Source organism: Nyctereutes procyonoides, unplaced genomic scaffold (assembly GCF_905146905.1).
Source record: "Nyctereutes procyonoides isolate TBG_1078 unplaced genomic scaffold, NYPRO_anot_genome, whole genome shotgun sequence".
NCBI classification, from domain to species: Eukaryota; Metazoa; Chordata; class Mammalia; order Carnivora; family Canidae; genus Nyctereutes; species Nyctereutes procyonoides.
Window position 1 is genome coordinate 8,986,432 of NW_026575031.1, and position 27,225 is coordinate 9,013,656.

A 27,225-nucleotide genomic window follows, 5' to 3' on the forward strand; every position below is an offset into this window, starting at 1 on the left:
TACATGAATGTTATGAGCATGGACTGACTGATCACTGGAGCCACTGAACACAAGGTCATTCACCACCTTAAAGAAGATAGTTCAGAGTTAGATTCCATATAAGGTTCAGAGTTTTCTCTGTAGCCTGCAAAGCACATTGTTGATTTCTAATTTCTAACCTACTTTGAGATGAGCATGAACTAGGGATAAAATAGTAAGTTCCTCAGACAAATTTTCTAAAGTGAAAATTTCTGTCCTACCACCAGGACAACGTATTATTGGGTATGTTACCTCTTCAGAATGATTGTGAAATAGACTAGAAGGACTTTAAATCTATATTCTATAATAAAATATACCGGTTTCTCTGTTAATAAAATACAGTACATTCCAGGGTTCCTGGGTGGCTCAATTGGTTAAGTGTCTGCCTTCTGCTCAGGTCATGATCTTGGGGTCTTGGGATCAAGTCCCACACCGGGCTCCCTGCTCAGTGGGAAGTCTGCTTCTCTCTCTGCCCTCCCCACCCCCCACTCATGCTTGCACTCTCTAATAAATAAATTAAATCTTAAAAAAACAAAAACAAACCCACAGTACTTCCCTTGGTGACTCAAGCCTAAAGAAAAGCACTATAGGGCCAGCCTGTGTGGCTCAGCAGTTTAGAGCCGCTGTTAGTCCAGAGCCTGATCCTGGAGACCCGGGATCGAGTCCCATGTCAGGCTCCCTGTATGGAGCCTGCTTCTCCCTCTGTCTCTCATGAATAAATAAATAAAATCTTTTAAAAAAAAAGAAAGAAAGAAAGAAAGAAAAGCACTGTAATTTCCTTGTTCTTTTCAAGATGATGTGTTCTAAATAAGGCATTAGATAACAAGGGAAATATCATTCAAATCCTTCTATTTGTGCCAGACAACCAACTCTTCTTCTCTGGCACTCTACTTGCCTTCATGCAAAGAATGGTTTTGCTGTGCCCCTCCAGAGTTCTGAGGAGGAGTCCATTCCGTGCATCACGTACACTAATGGTACAGTCATAAGACCCAACAACAAGCAGCTTTCGGGCACCTTCCTGAGCTGTGGCAAGACAGCTGACAGCCCGAGGGCCGTGGCATTCAAAAACTTCAAGTCGTTTATTGTTCTGAAAAACAAGCCACTGTTAGATGAAGTAAAAGCAACTTAGCTGGTAAATGTCAAAAATCAACTAAGCCAAATCACTACTTTGCTACAAATTCTTAAATTCTATTACCTGTGCTTAAGTTTTCACACTACATCTCTATCTTTAACTTTCCAATCTCCACCATTCCCATTCCAACTCACTTGGTGTCCATGACTCCCTCCACCCCAATTCCAGTTGGGGGCATATGGCAAACTTTTTCACGAGAAACACATTTCTAACTTCAACCTACACTATCTGATCATAATTAGCACTTTATTCTCTTTTTCAGCCTTCTCCCACTTCCCTTAAGTTAATGATAATGATTAACTTTTTTTCATATTCTAGTACATTTTCCATGCCATAAACTCAGAAACTCCTTCCCTGTTTTTTTTCTTTTTGTCATCCAAAATTTGTGCAATTTGCCATGTGTTTCCAAATTTTTCTACTAAGAATTACTTACTTACTTTGGCAAGAGTTTCTCATTTACCACCTTTCTGTTATTCTCAAGTTCTTCTGATATCTCGTTCTCTGTCATCTCTCATGTCATCATTTTGTGAATTAGAGAAGCCTTTTATATCAGTCAGAGTGGCATGGTCACATCCTGAATCCCTAAACATTCCTTTATCTCACATCTTAGACTTGGTTCCCCCATCCCCACACCAATCTTGCTCATAAAGTCTCCCACCTCCCCAATACTTCTAAAAAGGAAGTGGTGGTTGGGGTGGAGGGGGAGCTGCCTGGCTGGCTGGCTTACTAGGTGGAGCATGCTACTCTTGAATTGAATTCAAGCCCTGCACTGGGTGTAGAGATTACTTTAAAAAAAAAAGTAAGTAAGTAAGTAAATAAGTAAATAAGTAAATAAGTAAGTAAGTAAGTAAGTAAGAACTTCAAGTGCATGCAAGCAGTGAAACTCCCAGAAACAAAGCACAAAGCAGCAGCTGGGAGCCTCCAGGGCTAAGCAATGACTCCAGCAATCTTAGGTGCTGAGGGGACAGTCTGATGGAGTTCAGGGCCCACTGGTGGAAGGCACAGATAAACAGTCCTGGATTTCTGCTAAGACCTTAGAAGCACTGCATTCTAGGTGTACAGGCAAACCAAAAAGGGCCCAGCCCCCACAGGGCTTCAAAATTCCCATGTCTGCTGAGATTCTCAAATCTCTGTCTCAAAGTCTATCTTCTCTGGGGTCTGTCAACCAGTTAAAGATCATTTCCATTTGATATCTTGTCATCCTGCCTCAAAAGTCCTGCTCCTAACTTCTATCTACCTTTGATACCATTACTCTCCCAAAAAAGAATTAAGTAATTATCAAGTTTCATCCTTTAAACTATTTTAAATTTATTCTTTCTTCTTCATTTCTGTTGCCCTAACAGAATCTAATGTAAGCTTTTAACACTTCACATATGAAATGCAACAACTTTCACTAATTACCCTTCTGTGATCTATTCATATCAAGATAACCAAATAACTTGGCACTTGATTATCTATATGTTAGATTCTTCTAACTTGTTTTTAAGCTTCTTCAAGGCAGAAACCATGACATATTTTATTGTATTCCTTATAAGTAGTGGTTCCAGCTCATATGTGGAAGGAGAGTATTGATAGGTATTCATTAAACATATGAATGATACTATAAATCCAGTATAACACAGTAAACATTGTAACACACTGTGTTGAAAGATGACCATGGGGAGCCTGGGTAGCTTAGCTGGTTAGGCGTCCAACTCTTGATTATGGTTCAGGTTGTGATCTCAGGGTCAGAAGACTGAGTCCCATATTGGGTTCCATGCTGGGCATGGAGTCAGCTTTAGATTTTTTTCTCTCCCTCTTTTCCCCTGCCCCACCCACTGCAACACTCAAAAAAAAAAAATGACCTGATGACCTTGGGATACAGTGCTACAACTCATTAGTAACCAAAATGATCAACTCTACCTCTTACATCTTTTATCCATTCTCCTCTCTTCATCCTTACTCTAACTTTTCTTGTCTTCTTCTACTACAAAGCCTCCTAAATGATCTTCCTGCCTCTACTAGTACCAGTATTTTCCTATCTCATCAACTCCAGAATGACTTTTTCTAAAATATAAATTGCATCATGTCTCTCATACTTTAAAGCCCACAAGATGGAAGTTCACCTACATTAACACAGCAATATAGGGCCATCAAGAACTGGTCCCTTCTCATTTCCTAAGCTCTATCCTGAGGCCTAGCACAAAACAGATGCTCAGTAAAGGTTTGCTCAACAAATGAATTTATCTGTGGGTTAGGAAAGAATGAGGCCACATGGGCAAAAGGCAAACCTATGACTTAGTTCACATTACAAAATAGGCTATCCTCATGAAACCCTAAATCAGTTCCAAACTACATCAATGTCAGACTCAAAAGAATTTGAGCTCATTTTTCATGGTGTCATTCTTAAAATGAGATAGACTAGTTTAATCTATGACTCATTATTTGGCCCCAAATCATCAGGCTTGGTTTAATTTAGTAGAGCTACCTTTTGGTTCTGGCACACTTGGGCCTGAGCAGACAGAATGAAGGATCTTGTTTCACTTATACCAGAAGGTAACAGTTTTTGAGTAGCAGCTCATTCTGCGGTTTTCTCACACAAGAAAATAGGAAAAGGTCTGCCTTCTACTTCTTTCCACACACACACACACACACACACACACACACACACACACACACACACACTACTTTCAAGTGACATGGGAATGCAGCCTTCTCCCCACAGACACTGACCTTGATGTTGAAGGTGACCACAGTGCCATTTGCCAGTCCTGCATAGAGGATTCGCCACCTACTATGGAGGCACAGAACCCGGTCTTCTAGCTCTAACTGCTCCACACACTCTCGCGTCTAAGAAAAGTACAAGATGCCTAATTAGCAGAGGTTAGCAGCAAATAAAATGTGAAATCAATCCTTTTTAAAGCAGAGTGTGAAAGGATTTTTATGAGGAAAAAAATTTAGCATCCTCTATTTTGAAGACTATCTTAGATTTGGCCAAAGACCCTCAAGCTGTAAACAAATATAAACTCCAGTAATGTTACCCATGTTTGTAATTTGGAATGTAGAGTTCTTCAAAGGGCACTAAGAATCGGGCCTTAAACTTATTAAATGAAGTAGCCAAAGGTAAAGCTGCAGATGTAAAACGGTAAAGAAAGACTACAGTTGTATATTTGATACTTGCATTAATCATGTATGTGCTTCCCTGTAACTGATTCTCTGTTTCAATAGCTCTCAAATGCCTCCTTCAAACCAGTGCTGGGTTGGCTGAGCCATACTTAACTGAGCAGCTTTTAAAATGTATAGAACCCCAAGCTTCATCCTCAATCCCTGAGATTCTAATTCAGTGGGCTCTAGAATATGCATTTTAAAAAAAGTTCTTTAGTAATTCTAATGCATACCCAGGTTAAATAAGCACTGTTTGATCTCACGTTCAAGAAAAGATTTCCATGAATTTCTAGAACTAGGTTATACTAGCCATTTTATTCTAGTTACTTAGGTAACCTGGCTGTATTGCCAGTAAGACAGTGATGCTCAAGACCTGTTACTGAATGATACTAAGCAGTTAAAGGCCCAAGTGTAGCTTTTAAGCAGGGTTGAAAACAGATGTTAAAATCGAGATGGTTAGAAGTGGGTAGGATGGGGATCCCTGGATGGTGCAGTGGTTTGGCGCCTGCCTTTGGCCCAGGGTGCGATCCTGGAGACCCGGGATCGAATCCCACGTCGGGCTCCCGGTGCATGGAGCCTGCTTCTCCCTCTGCCTATGTCTCTGACTCTCTCTCTCTCTATCATAAATCCAATAAAAAATTAAAAAAAAAAAAAAAAAGAAGTGGGTAGGATGAGAAAAGCTGTAAGCTGTCAAAGTTTTTGACCTCTTTTCCCAAACCTCTTTTATGCCGCTAAGAGTCAGTTCCTGAAATTATTCAATTTTCTCCCATAAAATTACAAATATAAATGCCATGTATAATATTGTGAAATAAAGAAAAAGACAATAAACATGCCCAAATGTTAAAATTCAATTGCCTCTGGTTAACCCATGTGAGATTTTTTTTGTAGTTTTATAGGGGAACCAGATATATACCATAATAAAAAGGAAAAAAAAATATTCCTTTTAAAATATGAATGCTCACTGAAAGGCACCTAGTCACTGAACAGATCTAATGGAGAAGTACAACAAGATTAATGTTGTTTTCATGCCTGCTAACACAACATCCACTCTGCAGCCCATGAATGGAGGGGTCATTTCAACTTTCAAGTCTTATTTTTTAAGAAATACATTTTGCAAGGCTATAGCTGCTATAGATAGTGATTGCTGTGATGGGTTTGGGCAAAATAAACTGAAAACTTTCTGGAAAGGATTCACCATTCTAGATACCATTAAAGGAAGAAGTTAAAATATCAATGTGAATGGGAATTTAGAAGAGGTTGATTCCAGCCCTCATGGATGACTTTGAATGAGGGATTCAAGACTTTAGGGGAGGAAGTAACTGGAGATGTAGTGGGAATGCAAGAGAACTAGAATGCAAAGTGGAGCCTGAAGACATGACTGAATGCTGCAATCTCATGATAAAATTGTAATGGAAGAGGAGGTGTTTCCTATGGATGAAAAAGAAAGTGGTTTCTTGAGATGGAATCTATTCCTCATGAAGATGCAGTGAAGGTTGTTGAAATGATACAAAGGGTTTAGGATATTCCACAAACTTAGTTGATAAAACAGAGGCAGGGTTTGAGAACATGGGACTCCAATTTTTAAAGAAGTCTATCATGGGTAAAATGCTATCAAACAGCATTACACACTATAGAGAAATCATTCATGAAAGGAAGTCGATCCAGATAGCAAACTTCACTTTTGTCTTATTTTAAGAAATAACTGTAGCCACCCCAGCCCTCAGCAACCACCCCTTCCTCATCAGTCAGCAGCCATCAACATAGAGGAAAGACCCTCCTCCACCAGCAAAAAGACTACAGCTCACTGAAAACTTAGATGACGGTTAGCATTTGTTTAGCAATAAAGTATTATTTTTCTTTTCCTTTTTTCCCCTCTCTGTGGAGGAGAGAAAAAAGTATTTCTTAATTAAGGTACATACACTGTTTTTCTAGATATAATGCCACTGCACACCTAATAGAATACAGTATAGCATCAATATAACTTTCCACCAAGAAACCAAAAAATCCATTTGACTCATTTTACTGATATTCTAGTGGCCTGGAACCTAGCCTGCAGTATCTTTGAGGTATGCCTGTACTAAATAGGCTCAGAAGCATAAGAATGGGGACACTTGGGTGGCTCAGTGGTTGAGCATCTGCCTTCAGCTCAGGTCATGATCCTGGAGTCCCAGGATTGAGTCTCACACTGGGCTCCCTGCAGGGAGCCTGCTTCTCCCTCTCCCTGTGTTCTCTGCCTCTCTTTCTCTGTCTCTCATGAATAAATAAGTAAAATCTTAAAAAAAAAAAAAAAAAGAATGGACAGAATAGAGTATCTTAGTGTCTCCACTCTATACAGTAAATACAGTAAAGCAGTGTAAATGATCACTTTTGATTTCTCTGGACTCACTCACCTTGACATTATAGCAGCGAATGGTATGGTCACTGGAACCAGTGTAAAGCGCAGCATTCTTCCCAGAGGTTTGGGTTACCAGGAGGCAGTTCACTTTGGAGGCATGCCCCTCAAAGACACCAATGCACTTCCGACTCTAAAGTCAAGCACATATCAGATCATTGCTTGTGGATACATTAAGGATTAGGTAACACATTTCCTCAACAACAACAAAAATGCTAAAACATACAGTTTGCTACTGTAGCCTCAGTGCCTAGGTTAGTGCTTGGTATACAAAAGGTGCTCAGTAAGTATCTGTTCACTAAATGCCCAGTAAACAGTCACAGGAACTAAGTACTTCAGCTATGTTAGCTGAGCCATACCAAAAATACTTAGGTCAATCTGCTCTAACATAGAGTAATATTTTAATTAATGCCTAGGGCAAGGCTCTCCAACATATGGACCAAAGATCTGACAAATCCAAACTGTAGCTAACTTCCCAAATAAGTTCCTGCATTTCATCAATAACTTCGGAGAGAATGTTCCACAACATTCAAAAATGGTGCTATCACAGGCCATAGTGGTCCGGGGATGGTTTCACAAGGGAGTATCCTAAATGTTATCTTCATTCACAGAGACCCACTTCAAATGTACATACATAGATAGATTTATCTTGCAATCCAGAGTGACAACCGATCCCCTAAATGTTACACTCATACTCCCTGGTACCTCTGTTCCCTTCCTTCAGTCATCCCCATTTCCCCTTCAGATCACTAGGCTAATGAGACCTGTTGCCTAGAAAGAACACATTTTCATGGTCTATCATCTAGCCTTTTGACTTTCAAGGACTTTAGGAGTTTCAAATACTTTCCTGGTGTTCAGCCTAAAGTTTCTTGGTTATCATCATTGATAAAGCAAATTAGTTTGACATACACCAAATTCAAACCTTAAAAGTTCATCCTATGAAAACTGAGAGTAATGAGCATCAGATTATACTAAGTGTGAGTATCAGATTATACTAAGTATGAATAGACAATGCTGTTCTCCTTAGTAACTTGGCACAATTAATCAACTGTGAGGAAAAATGCCTCCTCTAGCACTTCTCCAATATGCCTTCTATCCTATTTTGTAATATCTATATGACTGACCTTTTCAGCAACACCAGGGCTAGAAACTGACTGCCCAAGCCTACTGCTGTCATCTCATCTCCCTTTGCCAAGTGGTTGTCCACAATCAGGCATAGGACCATTTTTGTTTTTTATTTTTTGTTTTTTTGGTGATGGGAGGAAGAAGAAACCCCAAGGGCTTCTGACATCTGTCTGTGAGCATGAGGAGAATGAGCTTTAGGACGAGCTTTAGGAAGAGGTGATACCAGAGAAAGCAGAGCGGACAGCCAGAAAGAAGCTAAGTACCCAGTGATCCTGCCAAGCCACTGCATCAACCTTATCTACAGTTAGTCTAAAATTCACCTCATCTCTGGACAGCAAATAGATTCCCCTATTATTTAAGAGAGTGTGAACTTGAGTTCCTAAAACCTGCAAAAACATTCAAATTGATTTACCAACTCACCACTAGATTATAAGCTCGGACAGTTTTATCTGCTGAACAGGTGTACAGTAAATTCCCAAATATCTGAATTGCATTCACTGCAGCTTGGTGCCCTTCAAAGGCCCCTTCTGTGGGCTCATCATCATCTCCTGGCTCGGAAGATATTTCTGGAAAACAAGAATATGTTTCAGAGACATGTCTGCTTTTGTGTAAAAAGATACTCAAAAATTAAAACTATATAGTGGTCCCTGGATTCTCCTCAAAACCTTGCTCCCCTAGCAAAACACATTTTTCATTAATGATCTTCATTATGAAGACTTCATAACAAGAGAAGGCAGAAAAGGCCTCTCACTTCAGAAAAAAGATACTTATTTTTTTGAATGAACCTGAAAGTACCAAATCTCTCTCCACATCCTCCCTTCTGCTGCCAGTTATTTTGTTGAATAAGGCATTATTCTTTAAGCAGTTCTTCTCAAAGCAAACCCCCCAGAAGCCAATGAAACCTTAATACTCAGTAGTTGAACAGATAAGACAGATGGGAATAAGAAACTATAAAAAGGCAGTATTTAGGATTTACAGATACCAAAATTGCTGGTTGAAGCAATCCTCTTGGTGATGATCATCCCACCCCACCCCATTCTACAGGCCTATTTAAACCCTGGCTCTATTATTTGTAAGCTTTTTCTGTGGTTAATTTAAATAAAGGTGAATATACCAATACCTGAAGAGTTCTTTGATCCTTTAATGGAGGAGATCACAGTCTGAGTTTCTGCCACACTACAAAATAATAGCAAACATCTTTTTAGAACCTGTGAATAGGACAGGCAGTAAAACTTATAATTTCCTGGCTCAAAGGATTGTTCTAAACAATGGGCAACACAGCAGTAACAGAAGAAATAAGTTTTTCCATCTGAAACTTCTATATGAAAAGAGATACAAGTAAATATTTACAACATAAATGAGAAAGTAGAAAATCCCCATTGCCAAGGTTTCATTCTTCCATACCCATAATCTTTATTGGATTTTCTATACATTTGATTCATTTAAAAACTGATTCATAACCAAAGGCTCTTTTTTTTAAGAAAAGAACAATGGTGTAAGCTGTTCTGATTGGACCAGCACAACATCCTCACCTTACAGGGATACCATCTTTATAACGAGTGCCAATCTCACTGGTAGAGCTAACTTCATCACAACCAGAACGAGAAGTTTCTAATGAGTTTTGCTCTGTGGAGTTCCAAATATCCTTTTTAGATGGACTGTCTGGTTTCTCTTCTCCAGATTCAGAAGATTCAATGGCCACCACTTCCAATTGAGGATTAGGGACTTCTAGGACCTCCAGAGACGAGTCACTATCTGGCTCATCCCTGACACTCTCTTGTTCTGGGCCAGTTCTACTATCTTCCCAGGTGGAGGTTGTTACCTTCCCCCCTTTAGCTGACTTTCCAGTCTTTACTTTCCTTACTGGTTTAGCAGTAAATACATCCTGTTCAGTGTCACTGTTCTCAGGAACATGAGCAGCCCGAAGTGTTTTCTTTTTCCTAAGTTTCTTCTTTTTCTTGTTTCCTCGAGTTTCAGCTGATGTCAGAGTAGACTCTGCCTGCTGTTCCAGCTGGTCAGCTGGGGAGTGGGGCTCCCTCTCTAAGGGGGTTTCAGAAACAAATGACAATCTTGGAAAAGAACTGGTACAGGCCTCAGACCCGCTGTTGCCTTTAACTGCCTCTTCGTCTTCTTTATTTATGCCTGGAAGACCAGTTGGTTGGGAGGAGGGGGCATTTCCTCTGTTCCTGGTATTTCCTTGCTCTGTGGAAAACTTCAGTTCTTGGCTAGGCTCATGGAAACTTTCTGTGACCTCTGATAAGGACAACGTTGCAGTGATAACTGGATAAACGGGACAACTGTCACTGTTCTCGCCTGAATTGAGAAGAAAAGAATTATTACATCTTTTGTGTTTATTTACCATCATAAATTGCCATTATTTATCAATGATCAAATCTCTACCAAATAACCACCTTTCAGTGATAAGTGAGTAAAGCTATGAATGTTAAAGCAGTTGTATCACCCATCAGCTTTCCGTAACCTGCAAAAATTTCTATTATAGCACTGACTACACTTTGCCCTGCGTTGATCTCACAAATAGCATGCATATTTTATACTGTATAAAAGCTTTTTATGGGCATGGACCATTTCTACCCATCTTTTTTCTTGTTTGAAATGTCCACATATTTAACATTATGTTTTATTCTTGATAGACTTTTTTCCCCCAAGATCTTATTTATTTATTTGAGAGAGAAAGCATGAGCAGGGGGAGGGACAAAGGGAGAAAAAGCAGACTTCCCGCTGAGCAGCAAGCCAGACATGGGGCTTGATCCCAGGACCCCAGGATCATGACCTGAGCGGAAGACAGGTGGTAAGCCACACAGGTGCCCCTATTCTTGGTAGACATTAAAATATCTACTTAGCTGAAGCGCTTTCACCTTTATTTCTTAGATGTTTTCACTATGCCATTGGTAACACTGTCAATGATACATCATCCAGTTTGGCTACATAAGAGCAGTTAAAAAGCCAGCTGACTTAAAAATGTCTATTTTCTTTGACTTAGTTATTTTATGCTGAGGAATTTAAACTGATGAAATAACCACAGACATACTCAAAGACATACACAATGTAGTGTTCTACAGAATTCTTAAAAAAAAAAAGATAAAAACTAAATATTCAAAGGAGATTATATAAATTACCACATCCATATTATGCAACTTCTCAAGTATTATTCAACTAGCAAAATTAAAATATTTCAGATGAATTATTTTTGTGACACAAGAAAATGATCAAGATATATCAAAAAGAAAAAAGTTAGGTTATAACAGACTATGATTTTCTCTTTGTATAAAGTTTACAGGTAAACACACAAACATTTATAATTTAAGACTGAAATAACATATCTACATTTTTATAGTTTTCCATTTTTTTACATGAGCATGAATTATTTTGCAGAGGAAAAAATTTAATAAAAGCCATTTAAAAATATTATCTTAAAAAGTCACTATAATACTTTACCAGTTTTTTTTAAAATACTGATTACTATTTACACAAAGACAACGAAATTCAAAATGAAAGATAATATACATTTGAGATACATATCTAGGTTAGTGTTGCAAAAGGTAGCAAAAGCTAAGGTAATTTTTCAGACTTTTTGCTTTTGTTCAGATCACACAATGGCAGTTTATTTTTACTTAATTTTCAGTATAGCACCATTTTGGTTATAAAAACTTCAGATAAAGTTTAAAATAGCTTAGAAGTTAGTCTCAAATGGTAACCAGGTGAATGTTATTTTATGAAGAGCAAAAACTGGCTATTTCTCAAAACCACTCAAGTTCTTACTGATGATTCCAAATCCAGTGTCCTCTGCCCTTAATCATGGCCACCTGCCTCTTAGGCTTATATTAGTCCAGCCTTACTTTTAAATGATAAAGTTAAGTGCTGAGAAATTCAGAAGATATAGCTTATCTAGGAACTTGACTAAGTTCAACTTAATTTATCTCACAAAAAAACCCCCAAACAAACAAACAAACAAACAAAACAAAACAAACAATTCTGCACCAATCCTCATTATGGAACCTTTGCTAATGCAAAGTCCGTTTAGTAATCCTAGATTAGGGAAAATTGAGAAAAAAGTTATTGATATTTAAATAGTTCTCCTAAGGGGTGCCTGGATGGGTCAGTTAGCCAAACTTCTTGATTTCAGGTCAGATCCTGATCTCAGAGTTAAGAGATCAAGCCCTGCATCAGGCTCGGCACTGGGTGTGGAGCCTGCTTAAGACTCTCTCTCTCCCTCTGCCCCTCCCCAACCACAAATGTGTGCAGTCTCTCTCAAAAATAACAATCCTTCTAAGTGAAGGAATTTCAAGAAAAATTAATTCTAGCAACTTTAGTTTTAATGGGCAAATATGACTACATCACTGACCTAAAACTGTGTTAGACTCACTGCCAGGTTACCGTTAATCCTCAGAAAAGTTTACGTACTATTAGCTTGCAGTAATTCCTTGGACACATTGTCATCAGAGCCTTGTGACACAGCATTCACACTTTCGTCGTGTTCAGGAGACATGGGTTCTTGTTTAATCTGAATTGAGGAGTCTGGAGCAGGAACACTGCCATGGGCTTGGAAAGTAGGAGATGTGGTTACTTGGAGAGGGACTCCAGTGGACGATGGAGACATGTGGGAAGATGGAGGCTCCAGAAAAACTGGGAAAAAGGGAGTAGGCAGCAGTGTGGCATCAGCAGATGTCTGAGATCTACTGTTCCTTGGCTCTCGTGGAAGGCTATAAGGAACCTGGTCTGGGCGCTCAGAAGGTTCATATGTTTCTAGAAACAAAAATGGTTTCTGAAAAGTCATTCATTTCAGAGCCAATCTGTATTTTTAAAGATTACAAGAGAATTCTGAAATCCCTCATAATTCTTTGAAATACACTGTCATAAAATCTATATGACCAACAAGGACACAGGCAGAATAGGTATTAGCATTCCATTTTTAAATTTTAAGTGACTTATCCAAAGTCATATAGTTACTAATGGAAAAGCAAGATTTGAACCCAGGTCTTTTGATTCCTAACCCAAGGTTCTTTCTGTAACATACTGCCCCTGCTGCTAAGCATTTTGGGGGTATACAGTCTCATAGGCCCTTCTATAAAAGGATGAAAGCAAGGAGACAGGAGAGAAAACATATGACCTTTACATGACTACTTCAATTCCCCGTATAGATAACAAAGAAATAAGTTAGAGGATCTAATCCATCAGATTTTCTCCAGAATACCTTGTAATCCCTGTAGAATCTGTATTCTATGGGTCCTCAGTGCACTCATCTCCATAGTTATCTAAAAATAAAGTAATTTGTTAAGCATTTTGAAATCCAACTTTAGAGATGATCCATTCTTGTTAAATGTTCCATCCTTGGTTACCTGCTGCTTGAGCAGAAGTAGCCTCTGTACTTCAACGTATGCTGTCTGCAGTGCTGCACGGGCTTGCAGAAGGTTGTTATCCATGCACTGCAGTGATTTGCTTAGTTCTTCCTCCCTTAAAGAAATATTCAGCAGCTGGTCAACCTGAGAACGTTCTGCCAAAAGAAACCGTAAGGCTCAGTTTGATACTGGAGATGACTCCTTAATAATACAGCTCCAGAGATGGTGGAACTGTATCAGTTCTCTAGGATAAGCCTGTATTTGCTCTCCAACAGGTAACTGGAGACTCATCAGATCTCACAAATCATGCTGTTGTGTTGAGACTGATATCAGAGCTAAACCAAAAGAATCGGTAAGATGGAGGTAATTCATAGGTTCAAGTGTGCTGTCACACGGTACCATCTTACCTCATCACCATCTTCCACCACTTCCCTTCCAAGTGCAATCTTTGCCCCAGGCAGAGCAACTGTCATACATTTCAATTCTCATTTTTCCTTTATCTGCCACCCTCTTCTTTTGCTTAGATTGAGCCCCAGATGTGAACAGCTTACACTCTCTTCCCAATCCCTATTCTTCTAGTCTCTTAGTTACCATAAAATAGTTCGCTTTCTTAGAGAAAACTTCCTGAAAAAATATAGCTTCAAGATAGTACATTTAAAGTTACTTTAAATAAAATGTCCTACCACATGTATGTATTTATTATCTTTGTCTCTTTCCCATTCAGTAAGTCAAGATGTCTTCCCTAAACTCCAGAACCACATACCCAACTACTACTTTGATATCTTTACTAAGGTGTCTCTAAGATTCGTTAACTCAAAAGATCCAAAAGAGGACTCATCACTGTCCTCCTCTTATGGGAGTTTTCCAGCTCTACAAATAATACCATCATCCCCAAAGATGCCTCAGCCAGAAACTGGGGTCATCCATGACTCCTACCTTATCCATCACATCCAACCACCCAAGGTTCATCCAATCACTTCTGACCCTAGCTCTTACAGCAGAAAGGGTTGAGTCAGGGGAAAGCAAGAATCACAGAAGTGTAGAGGGAATGACTCTAACAACTTCTCTCAATTTAAGTAAGAGAAGCAACACAGATACCTCAAAAATGAAAATTGAGAGAAATGGCTATGAACAACCAAGAGACAAAATTTTTACTAAAGAACCTATTCCTCTTCACCACTGAAAAGGCCCAATAAGACTTTCTGACTTTATGCTGAACTCGATTTGTCCAAGATATATATTAACTTTAGCTTATGGGTCTATGTGGCATCAAACATTTCTTCTATAGCTACAACTGGATATGGTAAAAAAAAAAAGTCAAACTTTTCTATGCCCTTAAGCAAGACAACAAAAATGTCAAAAAATAATAATAAATGGATGATCACTATTTGATAACCACAATTACACTCTGTGTCAAGTTGTAAAAAGGCTGAATTGCTGTAAGAACAATTTCTTTTTGTTCAGAATATTTGCACTATACCTTTCTTTCCTTTAATTTTCCTTCTTTTGTTTTTTCTCTCAAGACTTGGGAGTTCAGGAGAAGATCCATCCTGAGAAGAGAAAGAAAACTGAGTAATATTAAATGTGTAAAGGCCATTACCCAGGAAAGGAAAAAAACTCTAAGACCATTATACTTTGTTCTTCATTGCTGCTATCATCTCTAACAGGATACTAGGAATCCAATGCATAAGGTATGAACTTAAATATTAGTTGAATGTATCTGATTAAAAAGATAAAACAGGTGCTCCTGGGTGGCACAGTGGGTTAGGTGTCCAACTCTTGGTTTCAGCTCAGGTCGTGATCTTGGGGTTGTGAGCCTGAGCACCACATCAGGCTGCAAGCTCAGCATGGAGTCTGCTTGAGATTCTCCTTCCCTTTCCTCTTTCTGCTCATGCTCTCTCCCCTGCTTTAAATGAATTAAAATCGGGATCCCTGGGTGGCGCAGCGGTTTGGCGCCTGCCTTTGGCCCAGGGCGCGATCCTGGAGACCCGGGATCGAATCCCACGTCGGGCTCCCCGTGCATGGAGCCTGCTTCCCCCCTGCCTATGTCTCTGCCTCTCTCTCTCTGTGTGTGACTATCATAAATAAATTTAAAAAAAAAATAAATGAATTAAAATCTTTAAAAAACAAACAAAAAACCCCAGAACAGAATCTAAGGTCAAGACCTTCCTAGCATCCTAGAGGTGGTGAAGCACTGGGGCTATGGCATAGCATTTCACGTTGGGAAAGCAAAGGACAGTCAGAAGTATGGACAAAGCCAGTAATGCATATACCTGATTTCACTGGGGCACAGTTTCTACTTTACTTTAAAGTAGAAGTACTTTAAAGATTTTACAACAAAATCTTTATGACAAAAAGCTAAATGATCTATGAGACAATCCCCTAGATATCAGCTTTGTTACAGGACCAACTCTCATCCAACAATATCCACTACAGTGTCCAACTCAAAGGAGCAAAGTTGGAATTTGAACTCAGGTCTACAAGCCAAGGCCTCAACTACTCTGCTAAACTGCCTTGGTCTTTAAGGAAACAGCCCATTTTCCCACAGTGTCACATTCCAGACACCAGTACCAGGAACTCTTTCTTTTCAGAAAGGCTTCCTGAGAGGGTTAGGCAATATTAGTAACAGAGATGCCAGAAGAGAAGTGGTGTCAGTGAAGGAATGGGTTCGGAAGGGGCCAAGCTGCATGACTAAGGTACAAAATACTGAATAACAGACTAAAACTATTTCTTTTTTTTTTTTTTAAGATTTTATTTGTTTATTCATGAGACACACAGAGAGAGAGACAGAGACACAGGCAGAGGGAGAAGCAGGATCTCTGTGGAGAGTCTGATGCAGGACTCGATCTCAGGACTCTGGGACCTGAGCTGAAGACAGACGCTCAACCACTGAGCCACGCAGGTGCTCAAAGACTAAAACTATTTCTAAGACTATGTTCATATAGATGTACTCTAGTAGTGTGAAAACTACCTTAGTGATAAGCTCAACAGTCCTGGGCCTAACAAGCATTCGTGCCCTAGAAATGTAACACTAGAGTGCCTTTCTTTAGCAGCAGTACAGAATGCATCATGAAAACAGAGTTACAGCTGAGGATGTGGCTTACTCCTTGGTCAGGTGATAACAAAGAATCATTGACGTAGAGACTAGTTTTAGAGATGACTTCATATTTTCCTAGTACTGTACATTCATATTCAGTTACATCTAACTTAGTAGAATTACTCAGCGAAAGAAACCAATAGGATGGGACACCTGGGTGGCTCCGTGGTTGAGCATCTTTGCCTTTGGCTCAGATTGTGATCCCGGGGTTCTGGGATTGAGTCCTGGCAACATGCTCCCTACAGGGAGCCTGCTTCTCTCTCTGCCTGTGTCTCTGCCTCTCTTTCTGTGTCTCTCACAAATAAATAAATAAAATCTTTAAAAAAAAGAAGAAGAAGAAAGAAAGAAAGAAAGAAAGAAAGAAAGAAAGAAAGAAAGAAAGAAAGAAACCAACCAATAGGATAAGAATATGAAAGTAAAGAGCCTCATAAACCTACTCCAGTGTAGGGAGAAGCATAATCCCAGAAGCCAGAAAAAATTAAAGGGTTAAATCTTTTAATAGCCAAATCACCACGTGAAATGTCCTATTAACAAGCATGGGCAATCATACTCACTCCAGTGGCTCTTCGTTTCTTTCTCACATTCTGGCCGTCATTTTGTTCAGTGCCAGAGGTACAGCTACTGTCTGTGGCTGCGTCTGCCAAACTGGAGATTCCAAGGGCTGAGGATATATTTGATGATAAAGAGTTTCCTTCTCCATTACTCTCCTGGGTATTCTGGTTCTCTGAAGGTGGTGTAGAACTCTCCTGACTGTTCAGGTCTTTCGCCAAGTGCATCAGAGGTATCGTTCGGTCAGAGGACAACTGTGCGCTATGTCGCCTTTGACTAGCAACATTTTCAGCCCTTTCACCTGTTCTTAAAGAGGCAGCCAGAGGTGTCACCTCCTGCTTAAGGCCCATGGTTGTTGTCTGACTCTGTGCAGCCCTCAACGAGTCACTAGGTGAAAAAATCTGTTGGGGCTCATTTTCTTTGCCTGTACCTTCCTCACTGAAGAAGCTATAAACAGAAGAAGCCCTGTCCATGATCACACTGCTCTCAGAAAGGCTTCGCTTCCTTGCCAATCCAGGAGATGAAGAAATGGAAATACCTTCCCACTGGAATCCTTCTAGATTGGACAGATCAGGTTCCCCATCCAAATCCAAGACCTCTTGTTCATTTTGAACTAGAGGCACCATTTCTATGCCAAACCTTAAGAAAAAACAAAGAAAAAAACCCCTATAAATCAGACATGCTTAGGGGAGAGGGGGCACCATTTAATGAGATTGATTATAAATATAAATAAGATGGTTTCTGCCCTCAAAGCTCACAGTCTAGTTAAGTGTTCCAGACATAGAATAAATGTTTGTAAGTACTATAATTTACAAGTACTAAATTAGAGATTTGTACACAGTATGAGAATACATCTGACGAAATGAAAATTGATAGTTTTATTAGTATGGAGCTTTTCTAAACCAACAATAATAATTTTTTAACAGCATACAAACCAAAACCAACCATTACTGAGCATTCACAAGTGTCAGGAACTAGGCTAAGAACAAGAACTTTATAATCTCAATATTCAAATGATAGAAGAGGGTGCACAATAAATACGTTGTTTCAACAAGGATACAAATTTAAGCCTAAAGGGCTATATAATTATAATACAGCAGGCAGATTTTCATATAGTAGACCTATGCTGAATGCTGCTTTATCATTCAGAAAAGTTTAGCACCTCAACATAAGATGAATAGCCAAAACATAAAACAAGTATTTAAGAGAAAGTATTTTGTGATCACAAATACGATGCCCAGAGTAAAAGGGTAGCTGTTCACAGGTTCTGAGTAAAAGGCAGTAAGAACAGTGACACTTAAAAACTGCACTGCTCATCAAGATCTAGATACACATCTCTAGATATACTTTTTCATGTTGTCACTTTCTAGCCCCTATAACTAAAATGATGGATTTCTGATAATTTTTTCTACGTTCCCAAGAGGCTGATGTGCTTCTTTGCAACCTGAGTTCTCTGCTCAGAAACACTCCATTGCATTTATTATAGAGTAATACTCTATAATACTCTTTGATATTTAAAACAGACATCTACTATATATATATATATATATATATATATATATATATATATTACAGACATTTAATTAAATATAACAAGCAGAATTCTCTTGATAAGGTCAAAGGGTAAGTTTAAAAGAGAAAAAGGAGGTACACACCTGGGCAAGCCTTTGCCTAGCTCTTGCTTTTTCTTGGTTACTTGCTGGATGACCTGTTCCCAGTTGACATTTCTCCGAGATGCATTTAGAATCTGCCGAAGGGTTGGCTTGAGCCCAGATTCCTTCTCTGTCTCGCCCTTTCTATGGCCACTAATATTGCGAATGCGACGAGCACTATTGAGGTTTGGCTCAGGAAGGTGTGCTCCAGTTTTGCTCTTCAAACTAATGTGCCGGGTTAGATCTCTCTGGAGAGAGGCAGGAAAGCCAAGCTTACTGAGTTCAGGCAGAAGAGGGCCTGAGGACTGACCTATATCGTTTTTTTGAAGCTCTACATCCAAACTAGCACCCTCAAAGCCTTCTGTTTCATAAGATACATGAGATTTAACAGGGTCATCACCCTGTGCATCTTCTACAGAAGTTTTTAAGTCTTGCAGTAAGCCAGAGTGTGAACTGGCTGCAGACGTCATTTGTAACTCAGGTTCCTTCTGATGAACTGTCGCATTACATGTGTTAGTGGATAGTTCTCTACATGTTTTCGAGTTTTGGTCATCCTCCTCTTTTTCATCAGTGATATGAGTGCTGCAGGGTAACACTTCTGCAGTGGCAGAGCCCACGGTTCCAAGTTTTGTTCCATGCTTCTCCATGTCAGATAGCTCCCCATCACTTTCATCTTCTAATGTGTGTACCTGAAACTCTATCTTCAAAGATCCTTTTTCAGACTCTTCTACATTCCTATTTGCTTTTGCATAGTTCCTGGTCCTTTTAGAAGTGCCAAGAAGTGGATTTTGCAATGACTCATGACACTGTAGCATCTCTTTGGCTTTTTGTAATGTGTCACCTAAATTTTCATCAGATTCTCTCTGAATGCCAAATGTACTTTTATTCCCTTTTAAAACATGAGGACATGAACTTCGCAATTTTGTTATATAAGACCCATGATTCTCTTCTATAGTGGGTTTGTTCAAGGGATTTGCGTGTTCTCCAGGAAAAAAAGAATTTGTTTTGGTGTTTTTTGAGGGATTCTTTAAATCTGGCTTTTGAGGAACTGAATTGGTGACTGGAATTGGAAGGAGTCCAGATTTTAATGATGGCATCTTACTTAGGTTAAGTTCTTGTTCGTGTTTTTCTGGAATGGGGCAATCTCTCACTGCCTCATAGGAAGCAGTGCAGTCAGAAGGGGCTTTGTGACTAAGAGATCCAGTATGTGTTTCTTTTTGTGTTTTCATCGTTGGGGAATTATTTGTTTCATCGATCTGGGGCTCTGGTGTTCCTGTGGTTGTCAAGCTAAAGTCAAAGAAAGGCTTATCTATCATTTCTGACTTATTACCAGTGATTTCTTTCATTCCTGATTGTAAATCCAGAGTCTTCTGGGAAGGGTAAGGAGTCCAGCGATGGAGCTTTTCCCTCGCTGCACTGCCATTCTTCCCACCAATTTTGGAAGCTGTGGTATCTGTCTGTTTAGTAGTTTTGCTTTCTAGCTGCTCAAAATTGAAGTCAAGTAAGCCTTCTGAAGGAAATTTATCACTTGTAAATCCTTCAGAAGGAACTCTGTACGTGGCAGCTGTACCAACTTTGTCGCTTTCTTGCCGCTGCCAACTATATCTCTCTTGATTATATTTGTTTGACTTAGATTTCTTGTTCCATAGCATAGTTAGGTCTTCCATTTGACAGTTAGAATTTCTGTTTCTGCCTGGTTGAAATTTGTCTCCAGGGCCACTGTAATTCCAACTATTTGTACTACGTACACTGGATTTCCAGTTTCCGTTACTGCTGTTCATATGCCAACTGGAAAAGCCACCTGTTCCCTCAGAATGCCAACTGGAATTCCTTCCTGTACCATTATGATTCCAATCTACCATTCCGCTATTTGAATGCCAACCACCTCCAGAATTACTGTGGTTGTGAAACCAAGTTGAGGAGCCTCCTGCAACTCCCTTATGCCACCTAGAACATCCTCTTGGTCCACCATTATTCCTCAAAGAATGTGGAAAGTTGTTTTTCCTAGTATTATTAAAGCCATCTTTCTCCCACTTCCAGTCTCGCTGAGGAGGTCCACGATGATGCCATGCTGGCTGACTGTAGCTCTCTCTGTCTTGGTAAGGTATTCGGTCTTCCCGTCTCCATTGGGGTCGCCTGTCATCAGAATTTATTTCTTGGCTGCTATTGGAAGGTTCATCTTGCCTGGAAGAAACAGTTTTCCATGAGAGATTTAAAGAAATCATCATGCTTCCTTTACAAGCATAACCCATCAAACTTCCTACTATGTATCTCTCTCCTTAGAACATAGAATCTATTTTTATTTCTAATAGTGGCAGCTTTCTGATCTTTAAATGATAGAGCTCGGGATCCCTGGGTGGCGCAGCAGTTTGGCGCCTGCCTTTGGCCCAGGGCGCGATCCTGGAGACCCGGGATCGAATCCCATATCGGGCTCCCGGTGCATGGAGCCTGCTTCTCCCTCTGCCTGTGTCTCTGCCTCTCTCTCTCTCTCTCTGTGACTATCATAAAATAAAAAAAAATAAAAAATAAAAAAAATAAAAAAAATTAAATGATAGAGCTCAACTTATATTTCACAATTTACTGATTTAGACATTAAACAATATCTTGTTTCTGTTATCACCTCAGAAATGTTAAAAATATGACACATTTATATAGTACCCACCTGCTCCTATTTTTCTTACTATTTCCTACTCCTATTTTTCTTAGCATGTTCTGGGGCTTTTGTCCCTATCATCCAATTATTATTTTTACATTATGCAGTTGTTTAAAAAGAAGCACAATTATATTTTGTAACTTTGGCTAGTTATAATTAATACTACTTAAGTACAGTGACTCTTAATACTGTGGATTTTTCCAGTTATAAGTTCTTTCTCCAAAACCCAGTTTCTTAACCTATTTTAAATGCTCAGATTTCACGTTGCATTATCACTTTCATTAATTAACTAAACACTTTATTAAGCACACATTCAATGACTGTTTGTGGTAAAAGAAAACTTTTATGTATAGTTCATTCCTAAAAGGCTTACAGCCTAGCTGAGAAAGATCACAAACAGGAGTAAAATAGCACACACCAAATAAGCAGTACCAGCAGTCAGTGCTATTAGGAGCTCCATGAGCTAGAGGTTTTTATAAAGCTACAGCTGTTTCAACTATTTGTGTTTGACAAGGAGCCCAAAGAACTGTGAATAAACTTAAGTAAACATCACAGGAATAGGTGTAAAATCTCTTTCCTCTACAAACTGCCCATGGTATGCCTGGCCTAGTACTTAACATGAGGTAGGTGCTCAAAAAACTAATACTAGCTAAAATGTACTGAGTACCTACTAAGTGTCAGGCATTTTAAGCACTTTATATAGAATATCTCATTTACTTTTCATGGCCCTGAAGCAATTATTCTTCTTACTCCTACTTTTTGGATGAGGACACTGAGTACCAGAAAGGCTGAGGAGCATGCCTGAAGTAAGACAGCTAGGAAGCAGTATGTGATCCTTAGCAGTCTGACTCTAGACCCAAAATCCCTAAACTAAGTTTTTACTGTTGGGCTCCCTTCTCTTAGTGACTTAACTCAGTAGTGACTTGAACTGGTTCTAAAAGCTTCGGTCTCCAAAATTTTGAACACAAATCGGAATTTCCTCCTTTTCCACAGATGGAATTAAAAAGTTAGTTTACCTGAAAGTTCAAACATCCACTTACATTATAAATTAAAACTATTTCTAAACAGGAGACCCTAAGTCCCCAAGTGGCAAGTGTTATTACATGCATGTGCAGGATTTTTGTAACACCACTCCAAAGTGCTTTTATCTTTTGTTTCTAAGCAGTATACAACCTTTGACAACCAAGGAAATACTGACTAGGCTACACTGATGGGATCCAGAAATGGGAGAATCAGACAATAAATCTGTCACAAGATCAAGACTTCCTAGATCACAGTAAATTAGCTAGATCGAGGGGACAACAGCATGTAGCTAAATCCAAGGCCCAGAAAAAGCAATCTAAATTTAAAAACCCCATGAAGGAAGAAATGAAAGAACTAAGTCAATGACTATAAATAAATCACCAAGGAAGCATATCAGAATATTCAAAGAAGATTAACTATGATATGAACATCTAACTTACTGAGCTCCTTTTACCTTCTGACTTAAATGTTTAATCATCTACAGATTAGCTAATAATGGCACAAGTGTGTAAGAAAAAAAAAAGTTAGTCTTCTTAAACAAGAGTAAACTACAGCTATAGTGAAAGTATTAACAATGTCATTTGAAGGACTAAACAACTAACCAGTTTAAGAACTATGCTGCTCTTAATGTTTTAAGGGCCTGTTCAAAACACTTGTAGCACATATAGTGAAAACTATTTTCTTTATACTAAACCTCTAACTAAAAATGAAGTGCATACCAAGTATAACTAGTATTCAGAAAGAATTTTTACAAATTTATTTTAGAATTTATAATGTTTCTCATTATATTTTAAGACTTGAAAAAATTACCCGGCCTCTTGACAGCTCTCTCTCTTACCGAAAAGAAAGAGAAATCTGAAAATTTTTGCTTCATTAATTAAACTCTTTAGACCACAACTCAGTAATGCAAAAATACAAAAGCCTAATATTTGAATTAGAGCTGTATGTATCAAATTATACAGAATAATCTAGAAAACTTACACTGATTTTGACATTGTCAAACTTAAAATACAAATTTATTCAATAAATATTTACTGAAATACTAAATAATAAAGGATATATCAAATTTGGTAGAAACACCGTGTTAACTCATATCAGGCAAAACATTTTTTCCTAATGGACATAGTAAGAAATCTTTTATATATATAAAAGCTTATCCATTAATACCTTTCCACTAATTTTGGATACCATACAATTCACTAGTATCCCCCAACCAAAAAAAAAAAAAAAAAAAAACCAGAACCAATATAAATAGTTGTAAACATAGTAAAGATTTCAGATATATTGCACCTATAGCTAACTTTTATAGAGAGGCAATACTGAGTTGGGTTTTTTTTTTTCTGAGTTCATTTTTTTAAAAAACAGCTCATATTCAAGAAAGAATTCCATTGACCATTTATGCACAAGACAGCAATCTCAAGCTAATCTTTGGCGATGAAGTTAAGTTTGAAAGCTATAGGCTGAAAAGTATAGAAATGGAAAATGTACTCTCTATTCTATTTCAGACAGCCTTTTTAAAAATCAAAATCATTACTTACCGACTTTGTTCTTTCCTTTGTTTTATTAACTGAACGAGTTCCTTGTCAAAATAATCTTCTTCCTCTTCTTCTCCCTTTCCATCATCTTCTCTTTCCTGGGCGTCAACATTATCCTTGTGCAACTGGCTAGAAATGTGCTTTGCATATGCAGAAAGACCCACTTCTGTGACCCCGCACACTCGGCACTCATGACTACTGTCCCTAGGGAAAGAGGGAGATGAGGGACATTCAATTCTCCCCACTGGCATGGCACGCTCAACAGATCTATTATAGTTTCCTCTGAAAAACACTGCACACTTTCGCACAGTGAAAAATTAATGCTAATCAATTTCAATGCTCCTTTCATCACTTTTAATAAGTTTGTTCATAAGTTATTTTTGAAATGATTTTAAGATTCTTTTCCAGCAATCAAGAGGCAATACACTTCAGAATAATTAGTTTAGGAGGAGAAATCTTCTTGAATTGCTGTACTTAAAATCTTGCCAGAGGAAACATGGTGAAAGGGGAGGCAGGGCAGGGGGCTCAGAGCAAACAGAAGTTGCTCTAGAGCACACCCATGATGCCAGCTGCACTCAGAAGCCTGGTGACAGTGCTGACATTTTATCTCAGGCTCAAGAGCTTTCTCCCAGTGAAAGTGAAGGGGTGGAGAAAAGAGTAGGCAGCCTAGCCAATCCCAATGTGGTGACTAAATCAGGACAGCTGGAGCTCTGCCTGGAATGTGAAGATTCCGGACCCTAGGGCAAATGATAGGAGTCGTCTCAGCAAACTTTTTTGTCTGGATGATACATGTGACCTACATTCTGCTTCAGAGGGGCTTATTTAAAAGGGAATGGAAAGTATTTCAGTTGTAGGAAGTTAACAGCTGTGCCAGACAAATGGTTTTCTCAAGTTTCAGAAAATGCAAAAGTTTAGAGAGAAGCAAAACTAGGTTCTTAAAACTGAGCATGTTTTCTTTTTCTTTTACTTTATACAGTCAGTGGTAAATCTCATACTTGGCCAGTTTAAGAAATCAACATCTTGAATCAACACCCAAAGCTATAGTAGATGAATAATTTAACAGCTTTCTTAGCTTCCTGAAGTCTCTTGATTGGTTCACCTATCTATGCAGCCATTGATGAGAAACATCTGAACATCATGGCCACAAGTGTAATGAACGACAGTAAAAGCCATTCAATAATGGCCCAACAGACTTAATTCTGTATCACTTGTGTTGGGTATACATACACTAGTGATATTTTTGCACTTCCTGTGTCAATCTCTTTTATTTATTTATTTATTTATTTATTTATTTATTTATTTATTTATTTATTTATTTAACAAGTAGAAGCTTATTACCATGTATATCCCATGTATACATGAGAGACACTCAGGAAAAATGAGTAACTCTCCTCGGTAACCTAAGCCACCAACTTAAATACCATCTTCAGCTAAAGGTAAAAGAAAAGCAGGAAGGAGAAACAGTTATGGGAAGTAACTGGGAAAAGCATGGAAAACAATGGTAAGGGTAGTTATGTAGATTTAAGTTGGTGTTTTCTCCACTGACAAATTATCTCCCTATGCCAATCTTAACAAATAGACATGCCTGTCTTTAATAAGACAGACAGACACACACCACACACACACGCATGCACAACACTGTTCCATCCTCCCCTCAAATATATCTATAAAGTCATGGCAGATTTCATATCAACCAGAAGAGAACCTCAAAACTGAGCACTTCATTTACCAAAAGATGGCTTCTGTTATAGACCACCTGAACATTCATTTAAAAACAAAAATCTAGCTGACTACCTACTAAATTCTGGGCACCATGCTAACTATATGGTTACAGTTGTCCAGCATGACAAAGTAGAAATAATGCCCAGTAAATCAAACAAAACAGTTTTTCACCTTGTGAGAATCATGGAAAACACCTCAGAAAAATGGAGAAAACTCCTAAGTTTTTACCTTTTTTTGAACTGTGTAACTTCAAATGCTCTGAATACAATGTAGTCTCTGACATTAAGATTCATTTTAATGAATTCCAACCAGGTTCCCTGAAAAATCTCATTTTCCTTATTATCTTGTATATCAATATTCTAACTCCTTTCAATCCTCCAAAAAGCTTAAGTCTATTATTTCCACTGAGCATTTTCCACTAAAGAATAATCCTCAAATTCCTCCAGTTTGCTGAGAATACCCCAAATTCTTCTCTCAAAATTATGGTAGCTCATATAAAGTGTTAACATGTAACAGAAATCAAGCCTTTTCTCATGCAAACACAAAAAGAAGTTAAAAATATGTAAGTAGAGGTGCCTAGGTGGTTCAGTGGTTGAGCATCTGCCTTTGGCTCAGGTCGTGATCCTGGGATCAAGTCCCACATCGGGTTCCCCACAGGGAGCCTGCTTCTCCCTCTGCCTGTGTCTCTGCCTCTCTGTGTCTCTCATGAATAAATAAAATCTTTAAAAAAAAAAAAAAGTAAGTAAAAATCTGTCCAGCATTCGTAGTGTCTCAACACTGCAACTAAACTAGAATACATACTTTATAGTATCATAAAAATTTGAATCATACTTATGGTGAGCATAGAGGTGTTGTATCATTATGTCCTACACTGAAAGCAAATGTGACATTGTGTGTCAACTATACTTCAATAAAAAAAAATTTTTTTAAACTTAAATCGTAAAGTTAAAAAGAAAATTTGAATCAACTGAATTTTCTGGTTAGAAAATCTTTTCAGTTTTAAATTATCTAAAACTATGAAAAACGTTTTAGTCTACTTTTCTACATAAAAACTTGTAGAATGCTAAACTGTATATTGTTGTACCAAGGACATCTTTCCTAAAGGTGTTCTTAAATAAAATTACTGATTATACCCTTCTAAAATAGAGAACTTTTCCTCATGTCCAAACCATCAAAATCCCTCTCTTTACAGATATAGCTGGAAGACTGTACTGTTTAAAATATTAAGGAATGCAATACAGACAATATTTAACTTTGTTAAAAATAAATATCCACAATCATAAACCCACACACTTTGCAATCCCCAAAGCACAGACATATGTTGGATATGTAACAAACAGTCAAAGATTTTTAAAACCTATGTGCTTTTCTTGTAAGAAAGGGTATTAACCTTAGTTCTAAAGTTATATTTAATAGAAAAACATCAAAAAGAGACCCTGCCCACAAGGGTATAGTCAATAAGTGTAAAATAAAAGCACTAAAAACAAACGTCCAAAAACAAAAATTCCTAAGATTTTTCTTATAAATGAATTCTACTTTAAAAAAAGAGAATCTTTGCAAGAAACATCAAAATGAGAAAAGAGAAGGGAACGCCTGGTGGCTCAGTGGTTGAGCATCTGCCTTTGGCCCAGGGTGTGATCTCAGGAGTCCCAGGATCCAATCCTGCATCAGGCTCCCTGCATGGAGTCTGCTTCTCCCTCTGCCTGTCTCTGCCTCTCTGTGTCTCTCATGAATAAAGAAACAAAATCTTAAAAAAAAAAAAAAAAAAAAAAGAGAGAAAAGAGAGAATCCACATTTATCTAGGGAAAGAACAGGTTAGCACCACC

General features: G+C 38.4%; 1 protein-coding gene across 2 annotated transcripts in view; it reads right to left on the reverse strand.

The window, feature by feature from the left end:
• The window catches only part of ZNF106 (zinc finger protein 106), a 67,880-nt gene that overhangs the window by 10,497 nt on the left and 30,158 nt on the right, over positions 1-27,225 (reverse strand). The window contains exons 4-17 of one of the 2 annotated variants that reach the window (XM_055316716.1): positions 23,681-23,881; positions 18,470-20,650; positions 16,820-17,453; positions 14,649-14,718; positions 13,169-13,323; positions 13,024-13,084; positions 12,234-12,371; positions 9,344-10,124; positions 8,932-8,987; positions 8,232-8,377; positions 6,685-6,819; positions 3,863-3,979; positions 914-1,105; positions 4-66 (exon numbers count right to left, since the gene is read on the reverse strand). In XM_055316716.1, the coding sequence (XP_055172691.1) occupies positions 4-66; positions 914-1,105; positions 3,863-3,979; positions 6,685-6,819; positions 8,232-8,377; positions 8,932-8,987; positions 9,344-10,124; positions 12,234-12,371; positions 13,024-13,084; positions 13,169-13,323; positions 14,649-14,718; positions 16,820-17,453; positions 18,470-20,650; positions 23,681-23,881 (4,930 nt within the window). Of the gene's footprint in view, positions 1-3; positions 67-913; positions 1,106-3,862; positions 3,980-6,684; positions 6,820-8,231; positions 8,378-8,931; positions 8,988-9,343; positions 10,125-12,233; positions 12,576-13,023; positions 13,085-13,168; positions 13,324-14,648; positions 14,719-16,819; positions 17,454-18,469; positions 20,651-23,680; positions 23,882-27,225 lie in introns of both variants that reach the window. The other variant, XM_055316715.1, reaches the window with a different exon arrangement.